Source organism: Eretmochelys imbricata, chromosome 11, assembly GCF_965152235.1.
Source record: "Eretmochelys imbricata isolate rEreImb1 chromosome 11, rEreImb1.hap1, whole genome shotgun sequence".
Classification (NCBI taxonomy): domain Eukaryota; kingdom Metazoa; phylum Chordata; order Testudines; family Cheloniidae; genus Eretmochelys; species Eretmochelys imbricata.
In genome coordinates, this window is record NC_135582.1 from 47,227,057 (window position 1) to 47,241,137 (window position 14,081).

At 43.4% G+C, this 14,081-nt stretch overlaps 1 protein-coding gene across 4 annotated transcripts in view; it reads left to right on the forward strand.

The window, feature by feature from the left end:
• The window catches only part of ITPRID2 (ITPR interacting domain containing 2), a 57,082-nt gene that overhangs the window by 24,477 nt on the left and 18,524 nt on the right, over positions 1-14,081 (forward strand). For all 4 annotated transcript variants that reach the window (XM_077829750.1, XM_077829754.1, XM_077829753.1 and 1 more), the window contains one exon: positions 9,228-9,319. In XM_077829750.1, the coding sequence (XP_077685876.1) occupies positions 9,228-9,319 (92 nt within the window). The remainder of the gene's footprint in view (positions 1-9,227; positions 9,320-14,081) is intronic.

Consider the following 14,081-nt stretch of genomic DNA (forward strand, 5'->3'; position numbering starts at 1 on the left):
AAAACTGCCTAATAAGGATGGTTTCCTGTATAGGTACTGCAGTTTTTCTCAGAATACACGTACAGTTGCACTGACTACTAGTCCGCTGTTGTGAAAGGTAGGACAGGAAAAGAGAAAGTGACAGAAGTTCTGTCAGTAACTAACCTCTTTCACAGAATCTCCATCTTGATTTCTTTTTTCTCAGGATTGTACACACGTTTGGTATACCTGTCTATAGGTACAGTTGATATTTGACTACAGTCCCCAGGTAAAAAGCTCTGTGCAGTTTGTATGGCAGAGATCTGATTTTTTTGAAGGGGTTTCCTATTTGTCAGGTCTTCACCAACATTGAAGGAAGTTCAAAGCCTTAGTAGCTACACTTTTCCCACCAAAAACAGTCTTCTATTTCTAACTGAAGGTATGTTATATAGACCTCCACCCACCTCAGGAAAAAAATGTGCCCAAAGCCCTGCATAATCTTGGTGCTCATGAAAGGTGCCAGACAGCCCCAGCAATGGAAAACTTCTGGATAGCCACAAAACTGGTATAATTGGCAGCAGCAGTACATGCTTTACCATATTGCCCCTCCACTGTGCTTCAGCTCAGTTCTGGGAACAGCTGCATAGAAGTGAGAGAATAGTTAATTTTCCATGCCTATGCACATTCTCGGCTGAATCTACTGAGAAGGGTGCTAATTGTGATGGGGACAGCTACTATGCTAGAAAGTAGTCTGAGCCTAAACATTTATTTCACATATGATACAAAATAACTGTCAAACCTCAGCAGACTTTGTGTCATTATCATGCTACAAGCCATCTACTTTCCTGTTTTGTTAAACATTTACCTTTATTTGATTGTTGGGTCAGTTCTATTTATCTTCTCTATTACAATGATAGCGAAACTGTCACTTTAAACATAAAAGTTGAGACTATTTCTAAACATTACTGTTTTAGTGTAAGAATCTTACAAGGCCATACCAATTTCAGTGAAGTTTCAAGAAGAGAAGCATTTTAGGTGACTAGTGATTTTTGGGTGCTCAAATGGAGACAAGGGGCCTGATTTCAGAGAGCAAGTGCTCAACAAATGCAGAGGCACCAAAAACTACTAGTTGCGTTGGGAAAAATCTTGGCCGCTGTCTCTGAACAAGAGTCCTAGGCCTAGTCTACACTGGGGGGGGGGAAATCGATCTAAGTTACGCAACTTCAGCTACATGAATAATGTAGCTGAAATCGATGTACTTAGACCTACTCACCGCGGTGTCTTCGCTGTAGTGAGTCGACTGCTGCAACCCCCCCCGTTGACTCTGCCTGCACTTTTTGCGGCGGTGGAGTACGAGAGTCGATGGGAGAGCGCTCAGGGGTCGATTTATTGCATCTAGTCTAGACGCGATAAATCAACCTCTGCTGGATTGATCGCTGCCCGCCGATCCGGCAGGTATTATAGACATACCCTTAGTCTTGCTAGGGATCCCTTAGCTCAGTTCAGCTCTGAGTGGAAACTCTAGTTCTTTGTGACAAAGTATTTGTTGTGAAGTATTTTAACATACACTAACTTGTTTCAGTTGCATGGTTTCATTGTACATAAGCACCCAAACAGAAATACATTTTTCACATGTAATCTTCACAGATGCAGGCTTGTGTCTTTGTTTTTGGAAGGCTGTTTCTCTATCCATACCAGGGTGGTGCTGTTCAGAACAGAATATTATGAATTTATGAGATATAAAAGGAGAAAATACTTATAATGACATTGTACTTCCAAAAGGAGGACTGTGGCTGCTTACTCTGACTTTTTTTTATTGTAGTTTCCAAGGCATTTTTAAGAGGGTCTACAGTAAAATGTACAGTATTTAAACTAAAAATGGGTGGTTCTTTTCCTTTCCATTGAAATAGGCTGGCGATTATTAAAACATGCCTAAACGATGCTGAATTCTACAGCAGCCAGTGTCATCTATTAGCACACAATTTCATTTTTAAATTAATGTTTTTTTATTATAAATGGCAAGCTTATTTTTTAAAGTGGCTTGCAAATTATTAAGAACATGAAAACGGCCATACTGGGTCAGAGCTAGGGTCCATCTAGCCCAGTATCCTGTCTTCTGACAGTGGCCAATGCCAGGTGCCCGAGAGGGAATGAACAGAATAGGTAATCATCAAATGATCCATTCCTTGTTACCCATTCCCAGCTTCTGGCAAACAGAGGCTAGGGACACCATCCCTGCCCATCCTGGCTCATAGCCATTAATGGACCTATCCTCCATGAATTTATCTAGTTCTTTTTTGAACCCTGTTATAGTCTTGGCCTTCACATCATCTTCTGGCAAGGAGTTCCACAGATTGACTGTGCACTGTGTGAAAAATTACTTCCTTTTGTTTGTTTTAAACCTGCTGCCTATTAATTTCATTTGGTGACCCCTAGTTCTTGTGTTATGAGAAGGAGTAAATAACACTTCCTTATTTACTTTCTCCACACCAGTCATGATTTTATAGACCTCTATCATATCCCCCCCCAGTCATCCCTTTTTCAAGCTGAAAAGTCTTATTTATCTCTCCTCATATGACAGCCATTCCATACCCCTAATAATTTTTGTTGCCCTTTTCTGAACCTTTTCCAATTCCAGTATATCTTTTTTGAGCTGTGGCGACCACATCTGCATGCAGAATTCAAGATTTGGGCGTACTGTGGATTTATATAGAGGCAATATATTTGTTTTCTGTCCTATTATCTATCCCCTTCTTAACGATTCCCAACATTGTGTTCGCTTTTTTGACTGCCGCTGCACATTGCGTGGATGTTTTCAGAGAACTATCCACAATGACTCCAAGATCTCTTTCTTGAGTGGTAACAGCTAATTTAGACCCCATCATTTTATATGTATAGTTGGGATTATGTTTTCCAACGTGCATTACTTTGTATTTATCAACATTGAATTTCATCTGCCATTTTGTTGCCCAGTCACCCAGTTTTGAGAGATCCCTTTGTAGCTCTTCACAGTCTGCCTGGGACTTAACTATCTTGAGTGCTGTTGTGTTGTATTGTTTTGTTTTGCTATTAGTGTCTTAGTTTGTCAAACACTGCATGGAGAACGCTAAGTATCTCTAACATGGTAAGACCAGCCTAATGTACTTTTTAGGTCATGTCTTGCAAATGGTACTGAACTAGTTTATCCAGTATGCTCAGAGTTGGCATTTGTTATTACATAATTCAAATGTAGCTATGTTTTGCTTGTGGGGTTTTTGTAGGGAGACTGTAGAGTGAAATGAAGAGCTTCAGTTGCTTTGTGCTGTAAACATAAAGTTCTGCTAAATGTCCAATATAAAAAAACGATTGCAAAGTTAGCTGGAAGGAAGCTTTTGTTAGCTGGAAAACAAAATTCTTCATTTAATGATGACTTGCATTTATGCAACAGCGACTTCTTTCCGGCTCCTTCTGAATAGAGCTTCACAAATACAGGCTGTACATCTGAGATGTAAGAGACATAGTGCTATGTTTTCAGGGTCTAGTGATTTTTGAATACCAAGCTTGTGATTCCTTAGGAGTACCTGACTTTCAGAAGTTGAGCAGCCAGCTGCCAAAAATCAGACCCCTTCAAGATGTCTCAAGTTTGGCAGGCAAAATCACGAATAACTCTTGAAAATGAGGGCCATAGTTATGGGCTAGTAGTACACATTAATGGCAATACCACTGTTAATTCATTTGATATTTACTGTTCCAGGTAGGGCAGGTGGGAGTGTGTACACACGTACATATCTACAGAAAGAGAGGCCTGAAATTAGCCGGCTATTTGGGGGAGTTCATGCTCATGTCCTCCACATGCTATGACGCCCCTTCACTTTCCTTGAGGGAAGACTTGTCACGGCTTATGGTAGCGGTGTCCCCTGCTGTCACTGTGTAGTGCATATTTGGCTGTAGACAGTGATCTGAGCTCCTCTTCCAGGCAGAGTCAGCAGAGTACCAAATGGGAAAAAGGAAGCACCGAGGTGAGAGTACTCTTAGGTCCCCATAAGTAGGCACCTCGCACCCAAATCTGAAATATTGATATAAAAGCTTATTGCATTTGGGTTTAGTAGTATCCATGATGCAAAGCATTGCAACAAGTAACCCAAATATTGCTAGATGTTAATAAACAGATTCAATGCACTGCTTCTTCTTTTCTCTGCCAGATGCACAAACTCAGGCAGATGATAGCAGAAATACTATTCTGATGTTTAGGTAAGTTGCCTTTAGTTGACTGGACCGTTGGCATGATGAGAATCCTAGCTGGTTGAGAGGCAAGTAGGGTAAAGTAGAGCGTAGTTAGTTATTCCACTATTTGTTAATTACTGTGCTGTGCACCCATCAAATGCAGACATGCTTATAAATCAGGGACTCCTATATTCTCTTTTCTTCAAAGTTTTGTCGGCCTAAACGTTTTTGAATGCATAAATTGCACTGGCATATTTTGAATATTTTAATGGTTTAAATGATTTTGTTTTTTAATATCACACCAGCCATGCAGTGCAGGGAGGGTGCATTCATTCCTTTCCTAGTTTAGTTGGAAAGTGTGTTAAGTGTTCCACTTTATCTGTTCATCTTGGCTGGCTCCTGCTCTTCCCAGTTTCCCTTTCATAATCTCCTTATGGCCTCTTGCAGTCTGTTGGGGAAGAGGTCTTTGTCAAACTTTCTGAAGAGATGATGCCTATGCTACAATGCAAACAGAGGAGATGGAATGGGCTTGACTGACTTCCTCTGGCTGGTAAAAATTACACCAATCTAAGCATGTGGGAGGCCACTGAATCCAGAGGGCATTAACCTTGGTGGAGGGCAGGTGAAGTGTCATGCTCCCTTGTGTTCTGTAATGGAAGGTAGCTTTACATTAAGCTTTATGACAGAGGCAGTGCACATTTTCGACATCCAGGCATGCCCTTCATGAGCCAGCACTGCCCTTTTTTGGGGGCTGAGTTGGACACCTGCAGTCCTGATTGTGGAACATGGGTTGCAGGCACCTTGTGTGATTGTCCCTCTTCCAGGAAAACTCTCTGTTGCCTGGGGTCTGTGCCATTTTGTCCATGATCTGTCTAGCTCAGTGGGTCCTTTGCACCTTTTTCTAACCTGTATGAGCCAAATATGTGCTCCAAAATGGTGGAAAGGGAGGAGAGTCTCTGAATCTTTATCAGAAGCCCATATGCAGTTGTGAGGAAGGTACCTTTGTACATCTGCATAGCCCAGCATAGTAGCTGATAATATTTCTATTATGGACCAGAGCCAAAATCATGTAACTCGAATACTAACAGCACCCTTTCTTAATATCTTTACTGCGTACACAGTATGGCAGATGCGTGTTTTTGGTACATAAAGGGAATAGAGATAAGGTGTGTTTTTTTTGGTGTAAGGAAAAGTAGAGTAATACTGATTCATCCTTGGATAAAAGTTATCCTGTCTTTTAAAAATGCCTTGCCTGATTAACCTCAAAATGTCCCCCCACAATTAAACACATTTGTGAAATTGTCAAGACAGGTGAAATGTGGAAAAGAGGTGTGTTCCTCCCCCCCACCCCCAAAGTAGTAGTAGCTGAGGGATGCTGAAGCAGATGCAAAAATGTGATGTAACAGAAAGTGATTTAAAGTACACCGGACCCTCGCTAGAACCCGGGATTTGGGATCTATGCACAGTAAGCAGAATTAGGCTTTGAGGGTCATAAAGATTTATTGTCATGAGAGGCAATACAACTTCCTAAAACAAGAAACAGTACACATATTGGGGAATGTCTTTACCTGAAATATTAGGAATCTGTGCACTATAGCTCTGAAGTTCATAAGCAGCTCTATAAGAACATAAGAATGGCCATACTGGGTTAGACCAGTGGTCCATCTAGCTCAGTATCCTGTTTTCCGACAGTGGCCAATGCCAGGTGCTTCAGAGGGAATGAACAGAACAGGTAATCATCAAATGATCCATCCCCTGTCAGCCATTCCCAACTTCAGGCAAACAGAAGCTAGGGACGCTTCAGAGCATGGTTTTGCACACCCGCCCATCCTGGCTAATAGTCATTGATGGACCTATCCTCCATGAATTTATCTAGTTCATTTTTGTACCCTCTTGTTGTCTTGGTCTTCACAATATCCCCTGGCAAAGAGTTCCACAGATTGACTATGCATTGTGTGAAGAAATACTTCCTTTATTTGTTTTAAACTTGCTGCCTATTAATTTCATTTGGTGACCCCTAGTTCTTGTGTTATGAGAGAGAGTAAATAACACTTCCTTATTTATTTTCTCCACACCAGTCATGATTTTATAGACTTCTATCATATTCCCCCCTTAGTCATCTCTTTTCCAAGCTGAAAAGTCCCAGTTTTATTATTCTCTCCTCATATGGAAGTTGTTCCATACCCCTAATCATTTTTGTTGCCCTTTTCTGAACTTTTTTCCAATTCCAATATATCTTTTTTGATATGGGGCAAACAGAACTGCATGCAATATTCAATCCATGGTATGCCCACATCTTTATATAGAGGCAATATGATATTTTCTGTCTTATCTATGCCTTTCCTAATGATTCCCAAAATTGTTAGCTTTTTTGACTGCTGCTGCACATTGCGTGGATGTTTTCAGAGAACTATCCACAATGACTCTAAGATCTCTTTCTTGAGTGGTAACAGCTAATTTAGACCCCATCATTTTATATGTATAGTTGGGATTATGTTTTCCAATATGCATTACTTTGCATTTATCGCCATTGAATTTCATCTGCCATATTGTTTCCCAGTCACCCAGTTCTGTGAGATCCCTTCGTAACTCTTTGCAGTCTGCTTTGGATTTAACTATCTTGACTATAGTCAATCGGGATGCTTCATTTGCATATGGAGTCTGATTTGGTTAACATTTTCCTCGCTTCAGTATAATTTGTCTTGTAGGCAACAATGATTAATAGTTATTGTTAGCTAACTAGTCATGCAATTATGTTTCAGCATCTTTTGAACACTCTTTTGCAGATAGAAGAATGCAGGTGCTTTAATTCCTTATTGAATATTTTGGGGAAAATATGTCAATTAGTGATACTGCTGTTTGGTCCTCAAAGTTTTTACTATACATGTATTATATACGCCTCCATCTTAGGCAGCATGACTTCATAGATGTATAAAGTTCTGTACTATAGGAGTGTTATTGTGAAATGTACAATGGGTGTCTGCTGCAAAACTTGCCGTTCTAAGTTACCCTCATGGCGTCCAAGAGTTCATGCCCAAATATTTACACAGCAATTTTACAGCTCCGCAGCCCAAGTCTCGCAAGCCTGAGGCAGCTGACCCGGGCCAGCCATGGGTATTTTATTGCTGTGTAGGCATACCCTAAGAGGCACGGTACTGAACTCTCAGCCCATGGGTCAGGGTAGGGGCTACAGTAACATTAAGCCATGCTTGCACATCCTGGATTTCTCCAAAGGCTGAAGGGGCCTGTGGGCCTGTCTAAGTAACAGTGGTCTCTTCAGAATGCCCACTAGGCACTGTTGCTACCTGAAATCTCTGCAGTATCTCATGCTGCAAGCCTGCAGTCAACACCTGCCCCCAAAACATCTAAAATGCTAGGGCTTGTGAAGGTATCTTTGGCAGGCAGTCTTATGGCTGCCTTTGGAGTTCCTGTAACAGGAGAATCTTTCCATGGGTGGAACCAGGGCTTTTAGAGCCCCCTTTATGCTATTCCAGCCATCTTACCTAGAGTAAAGGGAATGGGGATGAGGCAGGGGAACAGGGATGAGGATCTCACTCTTTGTGCTTAGACTGATCCCCTGATTGTCATGTTTTCAGGGGCATTTTCTCAGGCTACATTTTGCATGTGGACTCTGAGCCTGTCAGGGATAAAAACAAAATCTAATTCTCTGGCTTTTTTCAGAGGTCTGACAACCACTTGCAAAGGCCTAGTGTATGTGTGGCCTTTTCTGATCCCTGACGTAATGTGAAGTTATGACTGTTTATTGCCCTCAGCTCCCTGCAGTCCGTTCTAGACTGGGAGATAGGCTGGCAGAGGCTAGTGGTCTCATGTGGTGTCCCCTTTCCCCCTTCACTGGAGGAGGGAACAGCCCTGCCATCTGCTGCAGCTGTTGGGTGGGAGGGGGGAAGTGCAGCAAACCACTGGAGCACTGACTGCATGCGTATCTGGGTGGCCACTGGCTCAGCTTTGGGGAAGGAACCTTGGAGGAAGTAAGGGGTTAGTAGCAGCAGCATAATGCAATTTTCTTTCGCCACGCTCGAACACGGGTAAGGCAAATGTAAAAGATGGCCAGTATCCCACGGCTAGTCAACATTTCCCAAGTAGGACATTTTGAGAGAGCCTTTTGTACTTTCTCGTGTTTCAAAGCAATCGCCCCCCCCCCCCCCAAAAAAACAAAACAAAACAAAAAACCCCACATGTTGCCACCAAATTTTGCTTTTTGTGATGGATGATTTGGAAATGGGACCATTCTATTTCTAGCTTTCAAAGGCATCTGTTGTCTTGGTATCTCAGCATAGCATAAAGTTAATGTGCTTTGATTTAAAAGTCTCTGTATATAAACTTTGTCACAGTTCCCTCCTCTGTGGTCCAGCAAGGACACCCGCTCTTGGCTCCTGGCTCCTCAGCCATCACCTCTCTTGGGCAGAGACCCGCATCTTTCTTCCCCCTACCTGGGTGTGAAGGCAGCACAGTTCTTTGTCTACCCTGTGATATTCCTAGCAAGCCAGAATGCCTAGACAGGCCAGGCTCCCCAGCTCCAACAAGGGCTCTGGCAGGAGTTAGTCTTTCAGACCCCACAAAGGGTTTTTTTCTGTGGCTTACCAGCTCATAACCACTTGAGCTCAGAACAAGCACACCCATGAATAGGTTAGTCTTGCCTTTGATCTTGAAATTCCATAATCAGCAGGCAATGATCCTCTCCTCAGGGCATAGCTTCAAAAGGCTGGGTTTTTGCATAACCAGAGGAAGGTGGGGCATTTGTAATCGCCTCCCTCTAGAAAGTCCCATGAAAAGCACTTGACCCTGTTTGTCCCAAAAACCCATTCTTGCCTGGCACATTGTTCAATATCCTTTGACATTTATACCACTTCCCAGGGTTACACCCCATCTCCCTCCTAGAGAGGTTAAATACAATCCCAGCCCACAATGGTACATAAACCATTAATTTAATACAATGGACCCTAAAAGATAGATAAATTTTAATTCAATAAAATCTCCCAAGGATATTGCAGGAAATTGCCAAATCTATCTCAAACTTACCATAGTTTCCTCGTTTTTCTTTACAGACCAACTATTGCGAACTGCTAGTCAGCATTCTGATAGCAGTGGCTTTGCTGAAGATTCATCTACGGATTGCTTTTCGCTTAGTCACCTTCAGGTAAGCTGCTCGTAGATTCTAGCACAATGAGTTCCTGTTCCATGACTAGGGCTCTGAGGGTATCTACGCAGCTCACGGCAGCGAGCCTCCAAGCCTGGGTCAGCAGACTTGGACTTGTGGAGCTTGCTAAAACTAGCTGTGTAGACATTGTGGCTTGGGCTCTGAAGGCTAGGGAAGGGGATATCCATGCAGCTATTTTTAGTGCCATAGTGCGAGCCCAGGTCTGTTGAGCCAAGCTGGGGAGCTCACTGCTGTGGGCTGCTGCTAGCTGTGTAGATGTACCTCTAGAGGCTACAGTAATACAAATACTAAACAATGATGATAACATTGTGGTTGGAGAAGTGGCTGATTATTGTGATACTATTTTTGTTTTGTTTTATCAGTCCTGGATCCTGACAGGATTTTCCATTTCAAGACTGGACTTGCCTGCTCTCCTTTTGTAGCTTTGCATTGACTTTTTTTGAAGTCTTCTAGATGGATAATCTGATCTGAATGATTTGGGACCTGGGATAAGCTTTACATTCAATATTTCTTGTTCACTGATTTTTGGTAAACCTTTGCTCACTGGCTGAACCTTTAAAACTGCTTCCCCTTCTTTCATAATATCCAGTGAGAAAAGATTAGTATAAATAGGACAATATGTTTTTTTTCTACTAATCATTCAGTTTTCCTATATTGATGGCTATTTTTCCACCTCACTGGGGTAAATCAAGAGAAAATTGACTGAAGTCAGTGCTTTTATGTTAGAGTAAGAGTAAATCATTCCTGGTCTGTGCTGATCTTCAAACTAGTTATAAAACTTGTCTAAGGTCCCATGTACTCCTACTAAATAAAACCATGTTGTAACTAAGTTCTTAGTGGCCTAGATGGGACCCAGTAGTGATGGTTGTCTGTGTTCATTAGAAAAATGAACTATATTTTGTTTTCTATTTTACTTGTTTTAATGGGTACATCAAGAAATTATGGTGAATGAGACAGTATTAGTTTGTGCTATGGAATGTTTAGACTGTTGCCTTCGCTGTTTTATTTCAACCAAGTACATAGTTGAATGAAAAAATCTGGGTGAGTAGTTAGGCTAATATAAGAAGAAAGTGAGAGCTTGGCAGCTGGGGAGAGGACTTGGGGAAAAAAAAAGTCTCAAGGAATAAAAATGGGTAGAGATTGTTTTCTAAAATCATGGTAAATTAGTGCCATCTACTGTTAAATAACTTACTCTAACAGCTCCTTTGAAATAGAAGAGCAAACTGAAAAAATTGGAGCTGCCAATACATTTCCCACTCCTCCAAATTCTAAAATAAAGATTTCCGAGGCGGATGTTGCATTCCTTTGGGTTGTTTTGAAGGGGTATATCAAGGACTTCTTCTATCAAAAGGAAATTGGAGGGATTCTCCTTCCAACAATTTTAAGATTGTGGAGATGACTTGTGGATGAATAAGGTATAACAGGTTTCAGAGTAGCAGCCGTGTTAGTCTGTATCCGCAAATAGAAAAGGAGTACTTGTGGCACCTTAGAGACGAACAAATTTATTTGAGCATGAGCTTTCATGAGCTACAGCTCACTTCATTGGATGCATGCTGTGGAAAATATAGTGGGGAGATTTATATACATAAAGAACATGAAACAATGGGTGTTACCATACCGACTGTAACAAGAGTGATCACTTAAGGTGAGCTATTGCAAGCAGGAGAGTGGTGGTGGGGGGAGCCTTTTGTAGTGATAATTAAGGTGGGCCATTTCCAGTACTTGACAAGAACCTGTGAGGAACAGTAGGGGGGAAAAATAAACATGGGGAAATAGTTTTACTTTGTGTAATGACACATCCACTCCCAGTCTTTATTCAAGCCTAAGTTAATGGTGTCCAGTTTGCAAATTAATTCCAATTCAGCAGTCTCTCGTTGGAGTCTGTTTTTGACGGTTTTTTTTTTTTTTTTTTTTTTTTTGAAGAATTGCCACTTTTAGGTCTGTAATCGAGTGACCAGAGAGATTGAAGTGTTCTCTGACTGGTTTTTGAATGTTATAATTCTTGATGTCTGATTTGTGTCCGTTTATTCTTTTACGTAGAGACTGTCCGGTTTGGCCAGTGTACATGGCAGAGGGGCATTGCTGGCACATGATGGCATATATCACATTGGTAGATGTACAGGTGAACGAGCCTCTGATAGTGTGGCTGATGTGATTAGGCCCTATGATGGTATCCCCTGAATAGATATGTGGACACAGTTGGCAATGGGCTTTGTTGCAAGGATAGGTTCCTGGGTTAGTGTTTTTGGTGTGTGGTTGCTGGTGAATATTTGCTTCAGGTTGGGGGGCTGTCTGTAAGCGAGGACTGGCCTGTCTCCCAGGATCTGTGAGAGTGATGGGTCATCCTTCAGGATAGGTTGTAGATCCTTGATGATGCGTTGGAGAGGTTTTAGTTGGGGGCTGAAGGTGATGGCTAGTGGCATTCTGTTATTTTCTTTGTTGGGCTTGTCCTGTAGTTAGGTGACTTCTGGGTACTTTTCTGGTTCTGTCACTCTGTTTCTTTACTTCAGCAGGTGGGTATTGTAGTTGCTTATTAGCACTGTAGCGTCCAGGAAGTGGATCTCTTGTGTGGATTGGTCCAGGCTGAGGTTGATGGTGGGATAGAAATTGTCAAAATCATGGTGGAATTCCTCAAGGGCTTCTTTTCCATGGGTCCAGATGATGAAGATGTCATCAATGTAGCGCAAGTAGAACAGGGGCATTAGGGGACAAGAGCTGAGGAAGCGTTGTTCTATGTCCGCCATAAATATGTTGGCATACTGTGGGGCCATGCGGGAACCCATAGCAGTGCCACTGATTTGAAGGTATACATTGTCTCCAAATGTGAAATAGTTATAGGTGAGGACAAAGTCACAAAGTTCAGCCACCAGGTTTGCCGTGACATTATCGGGGATACTGTTCCTGATAGCTTGTAGTCCATCTTTGTGTGGAATGTTGGTGTAGAGGGCTTCTGCATCATAGTGGCTAGGATGGTGTTTTCAGGAACATCACCGATGGATTGTTGTTTCCTCAGGAAGTCAGTGGTGTCTTGAAGATAGTTAGGAGTACTGGTAGCGTAGGGCCTGAGGAGGGAGACTACATAGCCAGACAATCCCGCTGTCAAGGTGCCAATGCCTGTGATGATGGGGCATCCAGGATTTCCAGGTTTATGGATCTTGGGTAGCAGATAGAATACCCCTGCTTGGTATAACAGTAGACAGACAGCTCTGCAAACTTTGTAAGTTACATTAGTTTAACAGAAGCAACAAAGAGATTAATACCTATGAGTATGAAGCTCGTGGCTGAAAATTCTGTTTAGGGCAAAGTGGAGATGGATATTATTGCCTGATATACTCCATAAATTATCTTGTAATAGTAAACAAATTGATAGAATCTTTATGGTGGTGCAGAGCAATAGAAATCAGAGATTGGAAAAAAATTCTTGGGTCTTCTAATACCAGTGCCATGGCAAGCCCCCGATTGTACCCTATACACATTTGTCCTAATGTCTTGTCCAATCTAGCTTTTAAATGTAGAAGCCCCATTGTCTGGTATCACTTCCCTAGGGGAACCATTCTACAGTCTAATGGAACTCACTTTTGCTGCTATTCCTTTTTATTATTATTTATTATATTACAGTAGTATCCAAAGGTCCCAGTTAGGATTGGGAGCCCCCATTGTATCTATGGTCTGTTCAAATGCATATGCAGACACAGATCCTGCCATGAAAGCTTACAATCTAATTTAAGACAGGATTCACAAGTGAGCATGATTGAACAGTGAGAGGGAGAGGAAGGGAGGATAAGGTTAACAGTGGTAAATTCCAAAGAGTTCCATAGGCTAGCACAGGGCTGGGCAAACTTGTTGGCCTGAGGGCCACATCTGGGTATGGAAATGGTATGGTGGGTCATGAATGCTCATGAAATTGGTGGTTGGGGTGTAGGAGGGGGTGAGGGCTCTGGGGTGGGACCAGGGATGAGGGGTTTGGGGTGCAGGAGGAGGCTGTGGGTGGAGCATAGGGGTTCGGAATATGGGAGGGGGCTCCAGGCTGAGGCCAGGGGTTGGGGTGGGGCAGGGGATTCAGACTCTGGGTTGGGGGTGTGAGTTCCAGGGTGGGGACAGAAATGCAGGGTTCAGGGTGCAGGAGGGGGCTCTGGATTGGAGCAGAGTGTTGGGGTGTGTGAGGGGGGTGAGGGCTCCGGCTGGGGGTGCGGGCTCTGGGGTGGGGCTGGGGATGAAGGGTTTGGGGTGCAGGAGGGTGCTCTGGGCTGGGACTGAGGGGTTTGGAGGCCAGGAGGGGGATCAGGGCTGGGGCAGGGGATTGGGGCATGGGAGGAAGTCGGGGTGCAGGCTCCAGGCTGTGCTTACCAGAAGCAGTGGCATGTTCCCGCTCTGGCTTCTATGTGGAGGTGCGGCACTGGCCAGGTGGCTCTGTGCGCCACCCTGTCTGCAGGTGCCACCCTTGTAGCTCCCACTGGCCGGGAACCGCAGCCAATGGGAGCTGCAGAGCCAGCACTTGGGGTGAGGGCAGCATGTGGAGCCCCCTTGCTGCCCCCTTGTGTAGGAGCCAGAGACGGGACATGCCACTGCTCCCGGGAGCCTCGCGGAGCCATGGCACATGTGGAGCGGGGCAAGCCCCTGACCCCACTCCCCAGCAGGAGTGGGGTAAGCCCTGACTCTGCTCCCCAGTGAGAGTTCGAGGGCTGGATCAAAAGGTCTGACAGGCTAGATGCAACCCGTAGTTGGCCCACCCCGGGGCTCG